We start from the raw sequence: 22,854 nt of genomic DNA, 5'->3' as shown, positions 1-22,854 counted from the left end.
GACGGGCAAATTGATTTTTCTTTAATGTAACTTGCATATATTAAAATTATATTTAAATTAACTGTAGAGTAGAGTAGAGTCGAGTGGAAAACTTTATTTCAATAAATTTTGAATAAATTTTATTTAAATAAAAATGTATATTTTTGATCTTAAAAGCTTTGTTTGTCTTTGTAGTAGTTAGAAATGGCTATTTAGGCTTAAAAAGCATTAAATTCCCTTTAGAAACGTCAAAAATCGCTTTAAAAACGTCGAAGCGCTTTAAAAAAATCGAATCGAAGCGGATAAGCGGATAAGCGGTAAGCGGACTAAGATTTTCGGCCGCTGAAGCGGATAAGCGAATCGGACTACACGGGCTGGCGGAGCGGATAAGCGGTAAGCGGACTTAAAATTTTCCGAATCGCGCCCACCTTTACATCCTGACCATCGTGGACTGAGCCACCAGGTACCCTGAGGCAGTTGATCATCCCAGGATTGAAATGGACAGAGCAGGATTGAGACGGAGAGAGTTGCGGAAGCACTGCTGGAGGTATTCACAAGGGTGGGATTCACACAAGAAATACTGAGTGACAGAGGTACTCAGTTCAACTCGGACCTCATGAGAGAAGTTTGCCGACTCATTGCTATGAAGCAACTCTTCACAACACTGTACAACCCCAGATGCAATGGACTGTGAAAAAGGATTAACGGGGTCCTGAAGAGCATGCTGAGAAAGATGTGTCAAGAGGGACCGAGTGACTAGGACTGATACCTGCAGGCAGTCTTATTCACCTACAGAGAGGTAGCCCCGGCAAGCACCGGATTCTCAACGTTTGAATTACTCTATGGACGAACTGTAAGGGGTCCCATGCAGTTGTTGACGGAGCTGTGGACTGGGGAGAACACACCAGATGTCCATAACACCTACCAGTACATCCTAGACTTGCGCAAGCAACTAGAAGACACTTGTCGCCTAGCACGGTAAAATTTGCATGCAGCGCAAGGAATGCAAAAGCATTTCTACGACAAGAGAGCCAAGGACAGGAAGCTCAAGGTCGGAGACAAAGTATTAGTGCTACTACCCATGGAGCACAACAAGCGGACACTCCATTGGCAAGGTCCGTATGAAGTCCAGGAAGTAGTCAACAAAGTGGACTACAAAGTTTGCGTTAACGGCAAGACTAAGATCTACCATGCCAACCTCTTGAAGTTGTACCATGAGAAGGCAGAGAATGCAGCTGGTGCCGTGGGATATGGCCGGAGTGACGGTCATTGACCTGGACACTGACCTGGACCTGGAGCCGGACAGTAACCAATAAGTTATCCAATAATTATATATCTTATAATATATAATATATTGTTATATATCTTATAATAATAATAAGTTATCGAAGTAACCAATAATTAAATATCAATAAGGACAGTAACCAATAAAAAGACGAGTTGTTGGAACTGAGACCCATGGGTGGCAAGGAGACACACAAGGATGTTAACTAACATCAGTGAGGACTTACCACCAAAACAGAGGAAAGAAGTTCAGAAGTTACTCCGAGAGTTTGCTGATATTTTTACTGAAGTACCGGGTATGACCCACCTGGAGGAACACAAGATCGAGACAACCATGAGTGATCCAGTGAGAGTCAAGCAGCATCAGATGCCATATGCCATGCAAGAAATAATCAAACACGAAGTGGAAGCCATGATTGAAGTGGAGATTATTGAACCTTCGAAATCCACCGACAACTCACCTGTTGTAATTATCAGGAAGAAGGATGTATCCAACTGCTTCTGCATAGACTTCCGGAAATTGAATTGTGTGACTAGTTTCGACACTGAATCTATGGGGAACCCTGAAGCCATTATGGTGAAGTTGGAGCAGGATCGGTTCTCCACAAAGATCGACCTGAGCAAGGGTTACTGGCAATTCCCCATGGAGGAAGCATCAAAGGAGAAGACAGCATTTGTGACCTCAAATGACTGCTACCAGTTCAAGAAGATGCCTTTTGGTCTGGTAAACTCAGCAGCAACTGGCAACAGGATGATGAAGAAAATGCTGTACAACTTATCTGACATTGACCATGATGTGGACAACATCCTGACTCACACCGTCAGATGGGAAGACCATGTCAAGGCACTCCGTCAACTGTTCACGTGAGTCAGGGAAGCCGGTTTGATGATCAGGCCTTTCAAGTGCCATGTTGGATTCCACACCCTGGAGTTTGTGGGACACAGAGTGGGGAACGGTCGAGTGCAGATGGAGGAGGAGAAACTTACCCGTGTCAGGGATGCCCCAGTGCCAACTACTAAGAGACAAGTCAGGTCATTCCTCGGCTTAGCGGGGTAATACAGGAAGTTAATGTTAAACTACGCAGAGGAAGTTGCGCCTCTTGCTGACCTCACCAAAAAGGGCCAACCCAACAAGATTCTTTGGGAGTTACCACAACCGAAGGGTTTTCAGATGATCAAGACCCTTCTGTACCAAGCACCGATACTGCGGATGCCAGACTTAGACAGGCCATTCGTTGTATAAGCGGATGCATCAGACATCTGTGTAGGAGCAGTATTGATGCAGGAGTACGAAGACGGACTCCATCCCATCATGTACGCCAGCAAGAAGCCTTTACCCCGAGAAAGGAACTACTCAGCGATAGTTCGTGATGGATGACCGGAACTCACAAAATACTCCCGTAACCGGGATGGATGGCCGGAAGCGGCGGCATGAAGTTGTCGCATTAATTACTGCCTGCGCGGTGCATTGGTTTCGTGTGAAAAATAGTTACGTTATATATTGGTTGGATTTTAGGTTAAGGGAGCCTTTGTTTCATGTTATATTGCAATGCTAGTATACGGTGCACCGCATCGTCTCCCAGGATAATTATTTTCAGCGTCCGAAGGTACCTTGCCCAATGCCACCAACTATGCCAGCCAACTTTGTTCGGCCATGCAGGGCCTCCAGGTGACACAGACACATACGTCTTCATTATGCCCGGTTTTTATTCCCCAGGAATTTTCTACGTGCACCCACGTATTTGTAAGGCGTGACTGTCTGGAAATCCTTGCAACAAACTTATGACGGACCTTACAAAGTTGTGCAATGCTCTGATAAGACCTTCATTACTCAATATCAATGGTGGTCACGATACAGTCTCCATAGATTGCGTGAAGCCAGCTTTTCTTGATGCAGCACCAGAGTTGACCTTCCAACTGACCAACGGGTCGACACCAACGACAACAACTACAAACTATACCCTTACTACCTTATATGATTTGCTCTGGGCATCATGTGCTTTGGCCGAGCACGATATTTATGAGAGTATATTTTATTTGTTGACCATTTGTTTTTGCTGTGACTTTTTTTTTAACTTGGACAGTCTATATCTCTTATCCTCCAACATAATATTATATTTTGTTTGTACTCTCCGTTAGATTAACACACTGGGAGGGGAAGTGGTGTAACGGCATTATTTTGCCTTTGGTTTCCTAATAAGTGAATACACTCTTTCTTCTATGCTTAAGTGTGTGTGTGTGTGTGTGTGTGTGTGTGTGTGTGTGTGTGTGTGTGTGTGTGTGTGTATATGTGGGAGGGGTGGGGGGGAGGCGGGGGTGGGGGATAGCTCCACTGCTGCAAGCCTCAGACCTGTAAATAAATAAATAACCAATAAATATGTCACGCATAGCAAAACTTGTGAAATCCCTAAAATAAGTTGTTGAATTTTGGCCGATGTTGACCTCAAAAGAATTGGTGGCTGAATTCAGTGATCTGATATGCATGCAAATCCTCTTCAAATTTCAAGTCGATCAAATGAAAATTGACGATTTTAGAAATTTGGTCTATATTGACCTTTTCACTATGTACCTCAAAAATAATTGGTGGTTGAATTAAGTGACCAGATATGCAAATCCTGTTTAAATTTCAGGTCAATCAGATAAAAATTGAGGATTTTATAAATTTTACAAATATGTTGACCTTTGGCCTATGTTGACCTTTTGACGTTTTGGTCTCAAAATCAATAGGCTTCTTCCTTATGACTAACTCCACCAATTTGATGAAGTTTCGTAAAGATCAGTTTAAAATTGTGACCTGCAGGCGATTGACACAGACAGACAAACAAACAGAATACCGCACAAGACCAAGCAATATAATTTTAAAACTTCAATTTTCACAAGTAATAAACATGCATAGAGAGGCTTGACAGAAAACATTATGTTATTGCAACACTACTTCTCTCTGATTGTGTCGTTTCATAATCTACTCATATACTATGTCTTTGATATTTGATCTGCTCATTTTTTATGATTTGTAAATTCAACCTTTACATTTTACTGCTGTCTGCTAAACAAAAACAGTTTATGCTTTGTTGAAACATTTTAAATGTTTTAATGTTTAAATGTTTGTTAAATGTTTAATGTTTAATGTTTAATGTTTAATGTTAAATGTTTAAATTTTAAATGTTTAAATTTTAAAATTTAAAGCAATGGAGATTAACTTGATGGAATGATTCCTTGCACCTTTGCAGTCCATATACAGGTCTGCCAGGCTCTGATGATAATCTCCATGATTCTGAGCATACTTGGAATCACTGTGTCACTTTTGGGCTTGAAATGCTCCCGCCTCAGTGGAGACGATGAAAACGTTAAATGTCGAATAGTTGCCATTGGTGGGATCATGAACTTTTTGGCCGGTAAGTCGAAATGATAAATTTATAAAATTGTTAATTTTGAGGTTACGAATTTCGGTCAAACCAGTTTTTCTCCTGTCAGCAGAATAAAATAACATACAATTATATGGTGTCGTTATAATATTATTTCTACAACATATTTTTGCTGGTTTTAGTATGCAGGCATGTATACTTCATTAGCATGTATACATTGAATTGAAAAATTGATGAAACTTAACCTTTTGTTGGGCTCTCTTTTGGTAAAATGTTCCTTTGAAATCCATATGCATAGTGGTCCATTTGTATTGTTACCCTAGTATTGTTACCCCACCCCCAATTGTAGTTTATTAGCCCCCGTTGGACTTGCTCTGAAATGGGTGCTTATGGATTGGGTCTCGTCTGTCCGTGTGTCCGCAACCATATCTGAGATGTATGCACCAATTTTGTTCATACTTGGTACAAAGACAATACATGATGGTATACATATGTCATTTTGTTTCACGATGCTATCAAAGATGGCTGACTGGCGGCCATTTTAGTTGTAAAAAAAACCTAATGTTGAACACATTCTCAACCATTTATTGAACATGCATTTACCGATGTTGCTCAAACTCGGCACACATATAATGAATGATGGCTTAAATCATTTTATTTCAAGATCAGATCCGAAGGTGGCCGACTGGTGTCCCTTTTGTTAATTCAACGTGTCCCCAAACATTTATTGAACATGCATGGGCCGATTTTGTTCAAACTTGGCACATGATGGCATATACGTGCACCTCACTTTATTTTGCGATCTCATCAAAGATGGCCGATCGGCAGACGAGCGGCGATTTTAGTTGTAAAAAAACCGATATTGACCACATCCTCAACCATTTCCCGGATATGCATTTACCGATCTTATTCCAACTAGGCACACAGAAAATGATTGATGGATTACATATGCGCGTCATTTATTTTGAGATCAGATCCATGATGGCAGACAGTCAGCCATTTTATTACTTAATCCTGCTCGAGATGTGCATGTGCATGGCACAAAGACAATACAACAACAACAACAACAGGCATTTTAAGGCCATTTTCCCTGCAAGAGTGGGGGTTAGCCTTGCGGTCCCCATGACAATGTTCTCCATTTTGCCCTATTTTCTGCATCTCCCCTTGTTAACCCTTCTTGCCCGCATTTCTTCTTCGACCATTTTAGCCAAGTCTTTCTCGGTCTTCCCCGTCCTCTACTTCCTTCTACATTCATTTCCATCACTCTTCTCAACCAGTCACTTTCATCCTTCCTCAACACATGACCAAACCATCTTAACCTGTTTCTCTTCACAGCATCCATCATAGGCTCTATTCCCATCATCTTTCGCAATTCATCATTTGTCTTCCTCTCTCTCTCAACGATACTCCACACATCCACCGAACCATTCGCATTTCCACCCTTTCCAGCCTTCGTTGCTGATCTACGTTCATTACCCATGTCTCACTCCCGTAAATCATAACACTTCTCACACATGCAGCATACACCTTTCCCTTCAGCTTCAACGACACTCCCCTCCTCGTCAGCACGCCACTCAGTTCCCGAAACTTCTTCCATGCACATCTCACTTGAGCAACCGCTGCTGAGTCTGATCCACCTTCTCCATTCAGCATGTCTCCTAGGTAACAAAATGTTTTCACACCTTCCAGCTTCACACCATCTCCAAGATCCAACTCAACATTTCCTCCATTTGCAGCTCCCTCTGGGCACACCTTACACTTGAATGTAGCTGCTACACTGGTTAATGACCCTCTCAAACCACTACATTTTTGAGGAACCCACTCAGCGCACATTGTACATTGAATGGAATTCACTCCGACACCCTTCCTGCACACAGCACACGGCCACTTCCCAGTTCTTTCCACCTCACCACATGCTTTACCACTTGCCATCACCTTCGTTTTTCCGATATTCACCTTCAGACCTTTTGACTCCATACATTCCTTCCACTTGTTCATCTTCTCCTTCAGTCCATCCATACTTTCTGCAATCAACACCAGATCATCTGCATACAACAACTTCCACGGTAAACCCTCCTTTACGTTCTGAGCGAGCACCTCCATCACAGCTACAAATAGAAGTGGACTTAGTACCGACCCCTGATGCACTCCCACCTTCACCTCAAACTCACCACTGTTCCCGTCCTTCGTCCTTCCAGCTGTGCGCGCTCTTTTGTACATTGCCATCACTACTCTGATCAACCATTCCTCCACTCCTAACTTCCTCAATGCCCATATCACTACTTCACGTGGAACCCTATCAAATGCTTTCTCCAGATCAACAAACCCAAGAAACAACTTCTTCCTCTTCTCCATATACTTCTCCTGCAACTGCCTCACAATAAAAAGCACGTCTGTCGTTCCTCTTCCTGGCATAAATCCAAACTGCATTTCGTCAGTCTTCACTTTCTTCCTTATCCTCCTCTCCAACACCCTTTCCAATACCTTCATTCCATGCTCCAATAACTTTATCGCTCGATACGAGCCACAGTCCAGAGGGTCACCTTTCCCCTTGTATAGAAGGACGAGGGTACTCAGTTACCAAACCACTGGAATGCGGCCTTCTTTCACCACCAGATTGCAGATCTCTGTCATTCTCTTCACACCCCAATTTCCCGCTGCCTTCAACATATCTCCCACAGCTCCTGTCGGCCCTCACGCTTTTCTACTCTTCATTGCTTTTATCGCTTCCTCAACTTCCTTCTCGGTTATCTTCTCTGCCGGTCCTAAAACTGGGTTACTCTCGATGTTTCCATCCCATTCATTCTCTGCATTCAACAGTATTTCCATATATCTCTTCCATCTTCCTTTAATTCCATCTGGGTCCACAACGATTTGTCCCACTTCATCCTTCAAGCAACTCACCCCCATCACATCACACCTCTCTTTCGCTATCTGCTTTGCAATCCTGAATACCGCTCTCTGACCCTCTTCCAAATCCAAGCGTTCTCCGTACATTTTCCTACATGCCTCCTTTGCCTTTGCTACCTCTTTCTTTGCAGCCTTCTTGGCTGCCTTATAACTTTCATGCTCTGCCTTTTCTGCCCCCATACCCTTCGCCTTCTGACACTCCTTGAACTTCTTCCTCTTCTCGTCAATCTTCTTTCCAACTTCATCATCCCACCACCATGTTTCCGAGTGCCTCGGTGGTCCTTTTGTCCATCCACATACCTAACCAACGGCTCCCAACAGACTATCTTTCATTGACATCCAACCACTTTCAAGCTCAACCACATCATCCTCTACCATACTCAGCCTCTCTTTTAATGCCTCCCTCACTGTCACCTCTTTCAACCTCCACACCTTCATTCTTGGTTGGTACTTCACCCGCCGAGCTCTCCTCGCACCTTTCACCCTTATGTCGCAGACAACCAAGTGGTGCTGTGAAACAGCCTCCTCCCCCTGGATCACCTTTGTGTCCCGGAGGTGCCCCCTATCTCGCCTACGCACCAGCAGGTAGTCAACGGTTGTCGTCGACCCACCTGACGTGTATGTAACAAGCTTATTATCCTCTTTCTGGAACTGAGTATTACAAATCAACAAATCAGCTCCATCAGCAAACTCCAAAATCCTTTCACCTTCTCCATTTCTCACACCATATCCGTAACCCCCATGAACTCCCTCAAAACCGTCCATACTCCTTCCCACATGTCCATTTAGGTCTCCTCCTACCACAACAACTTCCTCATCTTTCACGTTTTCCATCAGCTTCTCTATAGGACACCAGAACTTGTCCTCCTCTTCATCGCTCCGACCAACCTGCGGAGCATATCCCGAGATGATGTTCACCGAAGAGCTTTCCAATCATCATTTTCACCATCATCAACCTATCACTCACTCTAGTCACACTCACCACACTGTCTACAAACTCCTCAGAAAACAGGACACCAACACCATTCACGCCCTCCGGGCACCCTTGCCACACAAGCTTATATTTCTGTCCCTGCCTACCCTTCACCATTCTCACACCACTTCCCTTCCATCTCGTCTCCTGCACACAACATATGTCCACTCTTCTTCTGACCAATACTTCCACCACTTCTCCTGATCTCCCTGTCATTGTCCCTACATTCCATGTCCCAAACCTCAGAAACCGATCTCCACGTCGGGCATCAGACGTTTCGTCGTCATAAATGGAATGATTTCCACCCTTGCTTCGATCGGGTTCCCCACCTTGAGTTTTGACGAGAGGGAGTGGGGTCCCCCACGGGATACTTCGGGCTGTACCCTGCCCATATGTAGTCGTAATTGTCATGGTTCTCTTTTTGAGGCAATGTTTTTATGGCCGGATGCCCTTCCTGACGCCAACCCCTTTAGTCGCCTCTTACGACACGCAGGGATACGGTGTACCTATTCTAAACCGGGGTACACACAGGTTTTATGGCACAAAGACAATGCTCGAGAGTATACGTATGCAGAGGATTTTCTTTTGTAATCCGACCAAAGATGGCCGACTGACAGCCTTTTAACTCGTACAGCAAAATTACTAAAACTACGGGGGTTATGACATTTTATGTATTTTTCTTTCTGTTATATTGATATTTACTGGATAAATCTGATATTTTTGGATGCCGATATATCAAAATTTCCATGTGATGCACCCATACTTTGTCCCCAGAAAGGTATTCAAAATTGGCGAAATTCCATATGCAGGATACGAGGGGAGGTTGCAGAATATGGGACATTGAATTTTATGTAGTCAACAGGGCCTCTGTGCAGTGTAGTCTCCAATGTTCTCGGGTTCTACCGTTTTCTTTGAACGTGTTCATGATTGTTCCTGCTCTCATTATTATTATTGTTATCATTATTATTATTATTATTATTATTATTTTGTATACAGAGTCAAGGCTCGTGTAAGACCTAAAACATTACACACGAAAACATGCACGGACCCATAAAACATACATTAAATAAAGGGAGCAGGAGATAAGAGGGGGAGTGAAGGAAAGCATACAGTTGTGGCCAAAAATCTTGGCACCCTTGCATTTTTTTAAAATAATGCACCATTTCTTCCAGAAAATTGTTGAAATTAAAAAATATTTTGGTATCCACATGTGTATTTCTTTGGTGCGTAGTGGAAAAAAGCAAAAATGCTGAAAAAATTACTAAATCTTAACTTATTCCACACAGAAATCCTAAAATGGCCCAGACAATATTATTGGCACCTTTTAAAAGTTGTTAGAAATATTTAGATTTCGAGCAGGTGATTCTCCTTTACTTTGGAATTGAACCTGTGGTGAGTTGCAGGTGCCTGCTATATAAAAATCTCTCACTCAACCAGTTTAAACAGAGAAAATGTCATTCTGCTGTTTTGTGTCACCGGGTATACCACAATGAGCATGAAGAAAAGAAAGAAAACCAGAGAATTGTCTGAGGAGGTCAGACAAAGGACAATCTCAAAGCTACAAGTCCATCTCCAGAGACCGTGATGTTCCTGTGTCCACCATACGCAATGCTATCAGGAGGTTTAAGGCCCATGGCACTGTAACCAACCTCCCTGGATGTGGCCGCAAGAGAAAACTTGATCGAAGATTGCAGCGAAGGATTGATCGAATGGTGGAGAAAGCACCTCAATCAATATTGCCAAACAGATTCAAGCTGACATTCAGACACAATGTACGACAGTTTCAACCTGCACCTTCTGTCGACAACTCAGTAAAAAGGGGTTCTATGGTAGGAGACCCAGGAGGACCCCACTGTTGAGAGAGAGACATGAGAAAGCCCGACTGGAGTTGGCCAAAACACACCTGAACAAGCCAAAATCCTTCTGGGAGAATGTCCTGTGGACAGTCCTTGGTGTCCTTGTGTTTTATACTTCTCCCACCCTCCACCCCCCTTCCCACGCCTCCTCCCCCCAAGCCCTCTCCCTCCCGCACATCTCCCTGCTCTTAAATGTTGTGTGCTCTTAGTCTAGTAGGAAGACTAGGTCCCCCTGCACCTCCCGGAGATATACTTCTAATCAGTGTTTCTAGATTGGAAAAAATGTGTAGAAAATGACTAGCTATGGCCCCAAGCTGAAGAAATGTCCCACATACCATTTTTATGCAAATTACTGCTGCCATTATCAAAAAAACGATTTTTGACATATCTCAGCCAATATTGCAGATAATTGAAAAATGAAGGTGTCTAGACCCATGTTTTGAAGGGCATAGATCATGATAGAACTATTCATAACATGATTACATGTGTCTATGGTATACTAGTATGCTAATTAGTGCTTTATTTACAAAATAATCACAGTTTTACGAAATAATAGACTCATATTAAGGTCCGTCTACACAGACGTTAACACAAAGTTTTATTTTTCTAAATATTACAACTGTCAAAATAGTCCTAGCACTCAATGTGACCACTCTTCTCTTGCTTGTTTTAGATAAACATCATTAGCATTAGTGATTCTACACTGAGTCAGTCATCATCATTTTCATCGAAATCGTCAGAGTCAAACTCTTCTTCTCCTTCCTCTTCCTCCTCCTCTTCGTGCTCTCCTGTGTTCAGAAGATCCACCAGTGAGGTTGGTAGGATGGGACCACTGGACCACATTGGTTTCAACAGTCCTTCATCAGTCCTTATCCATCCTTGCTCCTCATAAGGTTTTGGCTTTTCGATGATAGGTTGATCGGCTCTTTTGTACAATGCTACGCGGTGGTTCACACGCTGGATGTGCGGCTTCAGGGCAGACTGGCATGGAGGAAGGCGAGCCAGATCAACCTTGGACTTGGATGTGAGGGTCTTGTCCTCTCCCACCATTTTTCGTAGCAGCTTGGCACGGACAATGTCCACTGATGACTCGCGACTCTGGCCGTACATCACACAGGTGAATTTTTCTAACTGCCTCTCCACCTCAGGGTTGGCATCCCAGTTGTCACCCAGTTCACCGAATGCCCTGTGAAACCTCAGCAGTTGCTGCCTCGGAACGCTTCAGTAGCTCACGAACAACTGCGTTGTCTGTGATCGGTTGGTGGATAGGCGTGCAGTAGTCGACTGTTGATTTGCTGGGTGGGGGAGAACCAGTTGCAGAGGTGAAACCCCCTAGCCCAGGCACAGGCTGCAGGCCACAGCTTCCGATGTATCTGATGAAGAGCCAGATGTAGTACTCTTGCATCGTAGTGGCATAGACTGTGTCATTCTCTGCTGGCGGTGTGAATGATGAGCCTTCAGGGAACTTCGGGCCAACGCGAGTAAAGTGCAAGGGTGGGAGAGTTTTTGGTGTGTCGACCTTCAGGCTACGCTGTTGTGACCTATTGATGGTAGGTAGCATTCGGTCCTTGCTGCTCTCGAACCCGGGCTTGACCTCCTGCACCATGATTCCTCCAGCACTGTTTACAATGTTGCTGCCGTGCACACTGGTAGTGGTTTTATTCAAGTTGTCCCACTCACAGTGGAATACAAGGTTGCCCTCTCCTGTCACAATTTGTGGTGTACGATAAGTTGAGACTTCATCCAGGACCTTGGCGAGAGCAGTTTCCAACTCCAAGGCGAAATCGTAGCTCTCAGAGTGTCCAAGCCTGTGTAGTATTGTGGTGAGCTGTTTGCTTCGGAACAGGTGCCTTACAGTCACACAGAGGAGAATGTGCTTTGGTAACTTCCATTTTCCATCTGACACTGCACGGCACAGATCTTGTCCAATGGAGAAGACCAGACGCTTCACCTTTTCTGTCTCGATGCCCTCCTTGCCAGTCATTAGCACGCTGAGAAAGCGGACAAGGTCTGGAGGTAGGATGTCTTCAGGATTGAGCTCCATGTCTTCAGCTGTTGGTGGCCATGGTTGGTCTTTACACTCTCTGAAAGCCTGTAGAATACCCTGGCGAAGTTGGAGGGCAACATTTTGGTTCTTGTTTGTGCTTCCGAGTGTGAATGCTCGTGCGAGAGCATTGGAAACTGTTATGTTTGAGCTGTGCACAAGCCAGAAAGAAATGACATCACATTTGTCATGATCAACCTTCGTGAAGTGGATATGCTCCTTGATTGGGTCATTCTGTAGGCGTTTCAGTAGTTTCTCTGACCGATAATTTGAGTTCTCATATCCATTCAGTTTCAGTTCCTCGACATAGAGCAAGCGCAAGGAAGAAAGCTGTAGAACTTTATTCTGCTGGATGACCTGGGTTTGAATGTGTTCCAGTACTGAGTTGAATGCCTTTTCATGGGCGGCTGACATGCAAGCCTGCTCCTTTGGTGCTTCGGCTCTGTGAATCGCACGCTCATAGTTGTAGAATGCTGTGCGGAAAGCTTTAAAACATGACGGATGGTGTTTGGCCTCACATGCAAAGAGGTCTTTGTTTTTCACCTTTCGATGGAGTCGATAGAGACCCATTTTCTCAGCCCGTGTTTCGATTTGCTCCCATGCATTTTCTTTGTTTTTAAAGGATGGGAAGGTTGTAGGCCTCTCAGTATTGCGATGAGCATCTTTGGTCTCAACTTTCTCACAAAATATACACTCTGGCGGGAAGATGGGTTCAGCAGAACCTCCTGGTTTACGAGGAGAGTGATGCCATGATGAGGTTGATGGCCCTGGTTCTGTATCATCTCCCAGACGATGAAAGTGGCGGACAAAGTGCTTATAACACTTGCTGTGATATCCTACTCTTTCTAGGTCATCAGGAAGAGTTGCCGGGATCTGATCACATACTGATTGCATACGACATGGGGAGTCATGCGGTTGGTTGAGACGTCTATCCCGGATCTTTTGAAGCAGTTGCAGTTTTTCTGAAGCAGATCCTTTAATTTTACGGAGGGGCGTGAAATCCCCATGATCAGACATGGATGGTACATGAAGGATGCATGTAGGAGGAGAGCTTTGGGCTGCAGGTTCTACACTCCGTTTTCTTTTGGGCATGCTTGCTGTCGATGTCTACCATCACTGTTAAATGACAAATAAGAAATCACGAATGATGTTAAAAGTGCCTGTGAAAGGAGGCTCTGAGTTTTCAGTGAGGTAACAGAGGTTCTGAGTCATGTTCTACACTAGGGTACTTTTTAGCTGACTAAACCATGTTTAGTGGCATCAAAAGTGCTAATAGCTAAAACATCTAAATTCTTCCACACTAACGTTAGCTATCTAGGCCAATGAAACATTGTGCTAAGTTACTGTAGCTAGCTCAGCTGTCGTGCCTCTTTCTGGTTCAATTCATATACAGAAGTCAACAGATATGTCTCATGTTTGGCATTAACAAAAGTTTAAGTTACACCGACATTAGGAACATACTGTACATAGATGAGGCTAGCTTTAACGTTAGCTAACATGGTGCTAGCTGGCTCAGCTGTTATTCTGCCTGTTTATGATTTCATGCAGAAACTGAAGTCAAGAGTGTGAGTAACATTATAGTTAGCATCTTACCTGGCTAGATTGGAGGATGAATACCAAGAACAACACACAGATGGAATGGAAGACTGAACTTTCAACTGAGGTATTCAATAACATCAACGTTACCAATTGATACGAGCGCGCGACATTACCAATTGATACGAGCGCGCGAGCGCGCATGTTACATGGATGGAAATGTAAAATGGCAGCTATAGCAGCACTAATTTGGATCTCTAGTCTGTCATTTCTGCACTGTGATTGGATAACATAAAAAAATATGTTTGGGAGTTAACAGCAGGAGTTGGTAGATTTTACGTGGGCTGGGTGAGAAACCTTTAAATAAGCAAGTGAAAATCTCTCGCAATACAAAGTCAATGGTGGGAAGAAAAGTTGAGTGGTACCAATGTTACTGCCAATGTCCCGCCCCTATGCAAGACTCAGGAGCATCTTGTTGACATTTAACCTTGAAAATACCTGGGTTTAGACCCCTTATGTACCATGTTAAGTTATCTGCAGTATTAGCGTATCCTTATCATTTGTAAAACTGATTATTTTGTAATTACAGCATTAATATGCATACTAGTATACCATAGACACATGTAATCATGTTATGAATAGTTCTATCATGATCTATGCCCTTCAAAACATGGGTCTAGACACCTTCATTTTTCAATTATCTGCAATATTGGCTGAGATATGTCAAAAATCGTTTTTTTGATAATGGCAGCAGTAATTTGCATAAAAATGGTATGTGGGACATTTTTTCAGCTTGGGGCCATAGCTAGTCATTTTCTACACATTTTTTCCAATCTAGAAACACTGATTAGAAGTATATCTCCGGGGGGTGCAGGGGGACCTAGTCTTCCTACTAGACTATCTCAAGTGTTTGTGTGCTTCCCCTTCTCGTGTCTTCCGCTCCCTCTTTTTATATATTTTGTTTGTCTGGTTGATTTGTTTGTGAAGTAAATGTCAGCTCTTTCACGAGCCTCGATTCAGTATACAAAAAAAAGAAAAAGATGAGAACAAATTTCAGCTTTTTGGGAAAGCACATCATATCCATGTTTACAGAAAACAAAATGAAGCCTTCAAATAAAAGAAGACCTTCCCTACAGTCAAACGTGAAGGAGGTTCAGTGACGTTTTGGGGTTGCTGTGCTGCCTCTGGCACTGGGTGCCTTGAATGTGTGCATGGCATCATGAAATCAGGAGATTACCAAGGCATTTTGGAGCGCAATGTTCAACCCAGTGTCAGAAAGATGGGTCTCCGTCAAAGGTCATGGGTCTTACAGCAGGACAATGACCTCAAATACACTTCAAAAAGCACCCAGGAATGGTTCAAGAGAAAACGCTGGACTGTTCAGAAGTGACCAGCAATGAGTCCAGATCTAAATCCCATTGAACACCTGTGGGCAGATCTGAAAACAGCAGTTGGAAGAAGGCACCCTTCAAATCTGGGAGAACTGGAACAGTTTGCACAAGAAGAGTGGGCCAAACTGCAAGTAGAGGGGTGTAAGAAGCTCATTCATGGCTCGAGGGTGCAGTTATTTTTGAAGTTATTTTTTAGTTATTATTTATTATTTAGTTTAGTTTTAGTTATTTATTTATTTAGTTATTATTTAGCAGTTTTAGAAGTTATTTTAGAATTTTAGAAGTTAGTAGGAAGAGACTGCAGTTGCAGTCATGTGAAAAAGTAAGTACACCCCATGTAAAGTTTTGACTTTTTCAACATATTTCAACATACAGCTATTTGATCTTCATTTCAACAATATTGATAGATAAAGGTGATATAATATAACAAACATCATGAAACATTTACATTTTGTAGTCCATTGTATAATTTAAATGAACATAAATGCAAATTTCGCATGTGGAAAAAGTATGTACACCCCTACATTTATCATGACTTCAAATACCTAAAATTATAATCAGGTGCACCAGCTCAGGTGCAAATAATTAGAACATCGTTAGAGAGGATCTTGGAGGAACCTGTCTTATTTAAAACTCAGACATTTAGTTTGGTTTGCTCTTTGTTGTTGAAGTGTGCGGTGTCACCATGCCTAGATCAAAAGAGCTCTCCGAGGCCTTCAGAAAGAAGGTTATAGATGCCTACGAGTCTGGGAAGGGTTTTATAAAGATCTCCAAACAATTTGAAATCAATCATTCGACTGTCCGGAAGATCATCTACAAGTGGAGAAGATTCCAAACAACTGCCAACTTGTTCAGGCCAGGCCGCCCCGGCAAGTTCAGCCTGAGACCAGACCGCAAGAGGCTGAAAGAAGTCTCTAAGAACCCCAGAATGTCATAATGGGACCTACAGGTAGCTCTTGCCAATGTTGATGTCAAAGTGCACGAGTCTACCATTAGAAAGAGGCTGCACAAATTTGATCTACATGGGAGGTGTGCCAGGAGGAAACCTTTGCTGTCCAGAATGAAAATCAGGGCAAGACTAAAGTTTGGCAATGAACACCTCGGCAAAGACCAGCACTTCTGGAACAATGTGCTCTGGACAGATGAGTCAAAGGTAGAGCTATTTGGCCACAGTATCAGAAGACATGTTTGGCTAAAACCAAAGAAAGCATTTGACCACAAGAACCTGATACCAACTGCAAAGCATGGTGGTGGAAATATTATGGGTTGGGGCAGCTTTGCTGCATCAGGGCCTGGGCAGCTCACCATCATATAATCCACTATGAATTCTTCATTGTACCAGAGGGTGCTTGAGGATAATGTGAGGCCAACTGTCGGAAAGTTGAAGCTCAACCGAGGGTGGACCTTGCAACATGACAATGGCCCTAAACATACCAGTAAATCCACCAAGGAATGGCTGATAATAAAGAAATGGAGGGTTCTGGAATGGCCAAGTCAAAGCCCGGATCTACAGACTTGGCATTTAATATGGAATTTTTTTTTTGTAGGGGTGAACTTACTTTTCAAGATTTCTTAGAACCAAAAGTTCATTGGAATTATGTTGAAATTATTCTAGATTTTGTTAATGTGACCTTTAAAAGAAACAAAAACCACATTTGACATTTCGAAACAAATATATTGTTCCTTGAAAGTGATGTAAACTGATATTGAACTCAATTCATGGACAGTACTGTGTTAAACTTCAGTACGTTTTCCAGAAGTATCTCTTTATTTTGCACATTAGCCAAATTCTTTTTTAACAAAAACAAAAGTTAAATTACGACTGGGATTACCGACAGTAAAATTACAGTTTCGTACTTCGTGTAACCCCCACGAGCATTCAGGAGAGCACGTACACGTTGAGGCATGCTGTTCACGAGATTTGCCAAGGTTTGGACAGGAATCGCTTGCCATGCAGTGACAATAGCCTGCTGCAATTCACGCACAGAGGTCGGCTGCTGGTCCAAGTGGTCGATTTGACGCGTTAATTCTGCCCACAAGTTCTCTATCGGATTCATATCCGGGGACATGGCAGGCCACTCCATGTGCTATACACCACGGTCAGCAAGAAAGTGTTGGATCATGCGAGCACGATGAGGCCGTGCATTGTCATCTTGGAAGACAAAGTTTCCTCGAAAGGCTGCACGAGCAAATGGAAGCAATGTTTCTTCCAGAATGGCCCTGTACTTGAACTGGTTCAGGTTTCCATTCAAAACAACCAGGTCAGTTTTGCCCCCTGCATGAAAAGCAGCCCAAACGGTCACCCCACCACCTCCAGCTTGGACTCTTGGCACTATACAATCTTTGTTGTAGGCTTCATGCACTTGTATGCGCATTCGGTCGCGGCCATCTTGACGATAGACCAGAAATCTCAACTCGTCACTGAAGATCACATGATTCCAGTGTCCTGGCTGCCATTGACGGTGCTCTCTGGCCCACTGCAATCGACACTGGCAGTGTTGTCTGGTCAGGCGTGGCTTTCTCAGGGGATGCCTGGCACGATAACCTGCTTGAACCAGTCGTTGGTTGACTAGCCTTCTGGATACAGGCACATTTGTCAGTTGCTGCCACTCAGCCCTAAGCCGATTAGCTGACTTGGTACGGCCATTGCGGACTAACCGATGCAGCTGGCGATCATCCCTCCCTGTGGTTCTGCGGGGACGTCCTGGCCTCGGTATTGGAGTAGGGACACCCCTCTGAGCATTTCGTTTCAGGATCTTTGACACCTGACCTTGAGTGATGCCATACTGCCAAGCAATAGCGCGCTCTTTCATGCTGTAATTTCGTAAAGCCACCACTCCATGACAAACAGCATTGTCGAGTTGACGGACCATCTCCAGAGGAAGCGGCAATAACTTTTGGAGACGTGCAGCAGTTGTTTTCCACTAATACAGAACGCAACAACCCTTGTATACCCGACTGTGAAGCCAATCGTCAAATGCACCTGTCCGTACATTTTGCCACGCCACCTGTGATATAATCCTGTTGGTGACTTCTTGCTGCGACAGACAATCAGTGACATGGTTCTTTTAACAAATAAATCGCCAAAGTGTAAAAGAAACTCACCAGATTGATATACTGAGTTAAGAAAGTAAACCCAAATCAAGAAAAAAAAATATTCCATATTAAATGCCAAGTCTGTAAATCCCATCGAGATGTTGTGGGGGAATTTGAAACGAGCTGTGCATGCACGAAACCCCTCAAACATCGCACAGCTGAAAGAATTCTGCATGGAGGAGTGGGCAAAAATTTATCCCAGTCGATGTCAGAGACTGGTAGACAGTTATAAGAAACGCCTACTTGAGGTTGTTTCTGACAAAAGGGACAATACCACCTATTAGAGCCAAGGGTGTACTTACTTTTTCCACATGCGAAATATGCATTTATGTATATTTAAATTATACAATGGACTATAAAATGTAAATGTTTCATGATATTTGTTGTATTATATCACCTTTATCTTTCAATATTGTTGAAATGAAGATCAAATAGCTGTATGTTGAAATATGTTGAAAAAGTCAAAACTTTACATGGGGTGTACTTACGTTTTCACGTGACTGTATTTTGTCCTAAGGTTGTGCTGCCAAATATTAAGTATGGGGTGTCAAGAATTTTGTCAATGCCATTTCTTTTTATTTTCTGATTTAAAAGGATATATTAAGTTCTGAATCAAAAACAAAGATTCTGTAATATTAACAGTTAAATCAAGATTTGTGGAGACCAAATACTTTTGTCAATTTAAACTTATTTTTCGAGAAAATTGTGAGTTATTTGAAAAAAGTGCAAGGGTGCCAATATTTTTGGTCACGACTGTATAGGCACAACAACAATAGAGAACAGGGACGTCTGTAGATCTGTAGAAGGGAGAGGGCTGGTGGAGGGGTAGCGGAGGGGAAGGAAATGGGTACACAGTATAAAGCAAGTCAACACTACAAGGAAATTCAGGAAAGAAGTTGGAGATTGAAAGAGGTGGATTTTGGGTATTTTAGCAGGGGTAGAATAGATCAAGGTTTTGGATGGGGAAAGATAAGAGATGGTGGTGAACAGCTGTTTTAAAGACTTGGAGGGAGGAGTGGGATTGAAGAGAGTGTGGGAGTTTATTCCAGAAGCGGGAGAAAAGAGGAATGAAAGAGTGAAGGTGAGCAGAGTCTTGATTTTGGCAGTTTCACCAGAAGAGGGTTGGTGACAGATCTTGTGCATCTTGCAGGAATATTTGGGGGACAGAGCGAGAGAGAGAGACAGAGAAAGACAGAGAGAGACAGAGAGGGAGACAGAGAGAGAGACAGAGAGAGAGACAGAGAGAGACAGAGACAGAGACAGAGACAGAGAGAGAGAGAGAGAGAGAGAGAGAGAGAGAGAGAGAGAGAGAGAGAGAGAGAAAGAAAGAAAGAAAGAAAGAAAGAAAGAGAAAGAGAAAGAAAGACCCTAAGAATCCGCTTCATCAAAGGAGATTCCAATGATTCTGAATGCTTTGGTTTCAACAGCCAAAGGCCGAGCGAGGTGTGAGGCAGGAGCATCAGCCCAGAGGGGAAAGCAGTATTCCATTGAGCTGCGGATGAAAGCTTTGCATGTGGTGAGGAGTTCAGAAGTGCCCAGAAATGACCGTCTGGCCATCCTCTGTGTTCAGTGCTTTGGAGGCCAGCTTGGAAATGTGGATTTCCCAGGAAAGACCATGGCAAATAGTGAGACCCAAAAGCCTGAGTGACAAAAAGAACTTCTTCAAGAGGATTGTTGAGAAAGTAGTTGGGAGGGTTGTCCAGACGGTCATTACAGAGAGACATAGTAAGAGTGAGATTTGTCAGGATTGAAAGACATGTTACACTTGTTTGACCAGTTTGTGATTTTGTCCAGGTCTGCAGAGAATGAAGAGGCTGCTGCTGGCCGATCTGAGGGTTGAGATATGGAGCGGCAGAGAGTGGAGTGATCAGCAAAGAGATAGAGAGGATTTTCCAGAGTCAGAGAGATCAGTAATGAAGACCAGAAAAAGCACAGGGCCCAGAACACTACCTTGGAGAACTCCAGCCTGAACAGGAAGGGGAGATGAATTCCATTCTATTCAGGGCTACACATTGACTGCCACCAGAGAGGAAGTCGGCAAGGCATGTGTGGAGGTTTCCATGGATACCACAGGAGGAGAGTTTGGTGAGCAGGACGAGCTGCCAGACCGTATTGTCAGCATGGGATATGTCAATGGGAGACAGCTCTGATTTCCTGTTTGCCATTGAAGGCCGCCATCCGTTGTTGAGACAACAGAAGCAGCCTGTCGAGAGTAGAATGACCTGGTCTGAATCCAAATTGATGATCCAAGATCAAGCCATTGGAGAGAGGAAGGATTTAGTATCAGAAGCGATGATGGATTCCATGACCTTGCTGATTATTGGGAGCAGGCTGATGGATTTGTAGTTGCAAGGATCTGTTTTTCCAACTTTTTTTGTAAAGCGGTATTGTTGGCTGTCTTTCAAGCAGATGGCAGATGACCTTGAGCAAAAGAGGAGGGTGAAGAGAATCGAGAGAGGGTGTGATAGAGCGGAAGAGCAGGATTTTAGGACCCGTGGGCTGATGACATCTGGTCCAATTGCAGAATCAGAGTCGATGTTTGACGAAACTTCACCACCTTGTCAGGAGAGAAGGACATAGAGTCCAGGAGCAGGGAATAAATGTTGTTCCTGGACCACCCCTCATTTCTCCATTCACTTACATGTTACTTTTCCTCTCACCCTCATTTCCCCTTAACACCTCTATTTCTTCCACCCTGATCTTTACAAACCTTTTGGACTTTTGACATTCTAGCTATAGCACCTACTCCTATCCTCAATGTTGTTCATTAGACCACTCAAACAATGATCCTTCGAATATTTGCTCCTTCTCACCCTCCTAACATTTACCCTTATGAACCTATGATCCTTCTAGCCTTATGAACCTATGATCCTTCTACCGTTATGAACCTATGATCCTTCTACCCTGATGGACCTATAATCCTTCTAGCCTTATGAACCTATGATCCTTCTACCCTGATGGACCTATAATCCTTCTAGCCTCATGAACCTATGATCCTTCTAGCCTTATGAACCTATAATCCTTCTGGCTCTTATACTATTGACACTGAGCACAGGTCCTTATACACTGGCAGATCATCTAGTAGACCACTCAAACAATGATCCTACAAATATTTGTTTATGTGTGGGAAATAATTTAATTATCTTACCACTCTCTTCACCATCTCATCCAACTCACCGGTATTTAAATTAATTCTCTTATTTGTTTTGTGAACTTTTTTACCCCTTTTCAATAAGACTTATTTGATATTTTTCACATTCATTTTGTTTTCCATTTATATACCAAGGTTGATTGCACCTCCACTCTTTAGTCTGGTTGATACTTGGTTCTATCATTTATATATTCATAAAAAAGGCGGCGGTAGCCCGTTAAAATCCCCAACCCCATTATCTTATCACTTATATATCTTATCACTTATATATATCTTATCACTTATATATATATTTTAACACTTATAACCATAAGGGAGACTATCAATTCCATTTTCTAAAATAAACCTCTTATCATCAAAAGCCCCCAATGCTTTCTTATTCACCTCTTCTGAATATAATTGATGTTTATAACTTCTTATTCCATTAATCTTTCTAAACTCTTCTTTCTTTGTTGTTAAACAGTTATAATAATCCTTAAAGTTTATTGTTTCTTTAATGACATTTTTCTTTACACCTTTTAATTTCTTATCAGTCTTTTCAACGTTATTCACAATGTATTTATAAGCATAAGCCTTAGACCTCAATCCCACAAATTCACTCATGACATTTCCCCCTAATTCATCCTTAAACTTTCCAATCACCTTTTTATTTTTAGAAGAGAACAACTCACTCTCTGGACTGTAATTACTAGTGTCATAGATATTAATGTCCTTTTTCATGTCTGAATAAACATCATCAGTATTAATTTTCAAAATAAAACTATCTGTATCCATATAAAGTAGATTAACATCATTTTGATATTTCTTCCTCAAGTTATTGTAAAAGTAATCATACATCAAGGACTTTGATAAATCAAGTATTGATGTACCAATGTGAATAGGTTTGTCCATCTCAACGCTTTCTCTCATCAAATGTATCGCACAAAAGTTTTCCGTAAAAACTTCTACTCTCGAGAAGCTTGGTCTGTTGATCAATTTTGATGCTTGTTTCCATGATGTTGATAGACGAATGTTTTGCCTCTTTCTAACATTCTCCATCGTTTTTCCAAATACAGCGTTATTCATCAACTTATAAAAGTCTTTCTCAAAATCATTCTTTGATTCAATCCTGTGTTGTGTGTTAAAATCAATGTACTCTTTCAACCAATGACTCTGATTAAACTTAAGAATCCTATGTATCTTTAAAACACGGAGACCCTTTGAAAGACATTGTCTCAAATTTCTTTAATGGAGCACATCATTTTTCTTGTTGTATAGTGTTTTTTTTTT

General features: G+C 42.6%; 2 protein-coding genes across 2 annotated transcripts in view; one reads left to right on the top strand and one right to left on the bottom strand.

The window, feature by feature from the left end:
• Nucleotides 1-22,854, top strand: part of LOC137435382 (claudin-7-B-like) — a 153,836-nt gene that overhangs the window by 43,692 nt on the left and 87,290 nt on the right. The window contains exon 3 of the mRNA XM_068129128.2: nucleotides 4,494-4,658. Coding sequence (XP_067985229.2) covers nucleotides 4,494-4,658 — 165 coding nt within the window. The remainder of the gene's footprint in view (nucleotides 1-4,493; nucleotides 4,659-22,854) is intronic.
• The window catches only part of LOC144893690 (uncharacterized), a 42,194-nt gene continuing 24,040 nt past the window's right edge, over nucleotides 4,701-22,854 (bottom strand). The window contains exon 3 of the mRNA XM_078785050.1: nucleotides 4,701-4,730. Within this exon, the coding sequence (XP_078641176.1) occupies nucleotides 4,701-4,730 (30 nt within the window). The remainder of the gene's footprint in view (nucleotides 4,731-22,854) is intronic.

This window comes from Myxine glutinosa, chromosome 9 (genome assembly GCF_964187855.1).
Source record: "Myxine glutinosa chromosome 9, kmMyxGlut1.1, whole genome shotgun sequence".
In the NCBI taxonomy this organism is placed as follows: domain Eukaryota; kingdom Metazoa; phylum Chordata; class Myxini; order Myxiniformes; family Myxinidae; genus Myxine; species Myxine glutinosa.
This window is presented reverse-complemented; position numbering and strand designations above follow the sequence as displayed.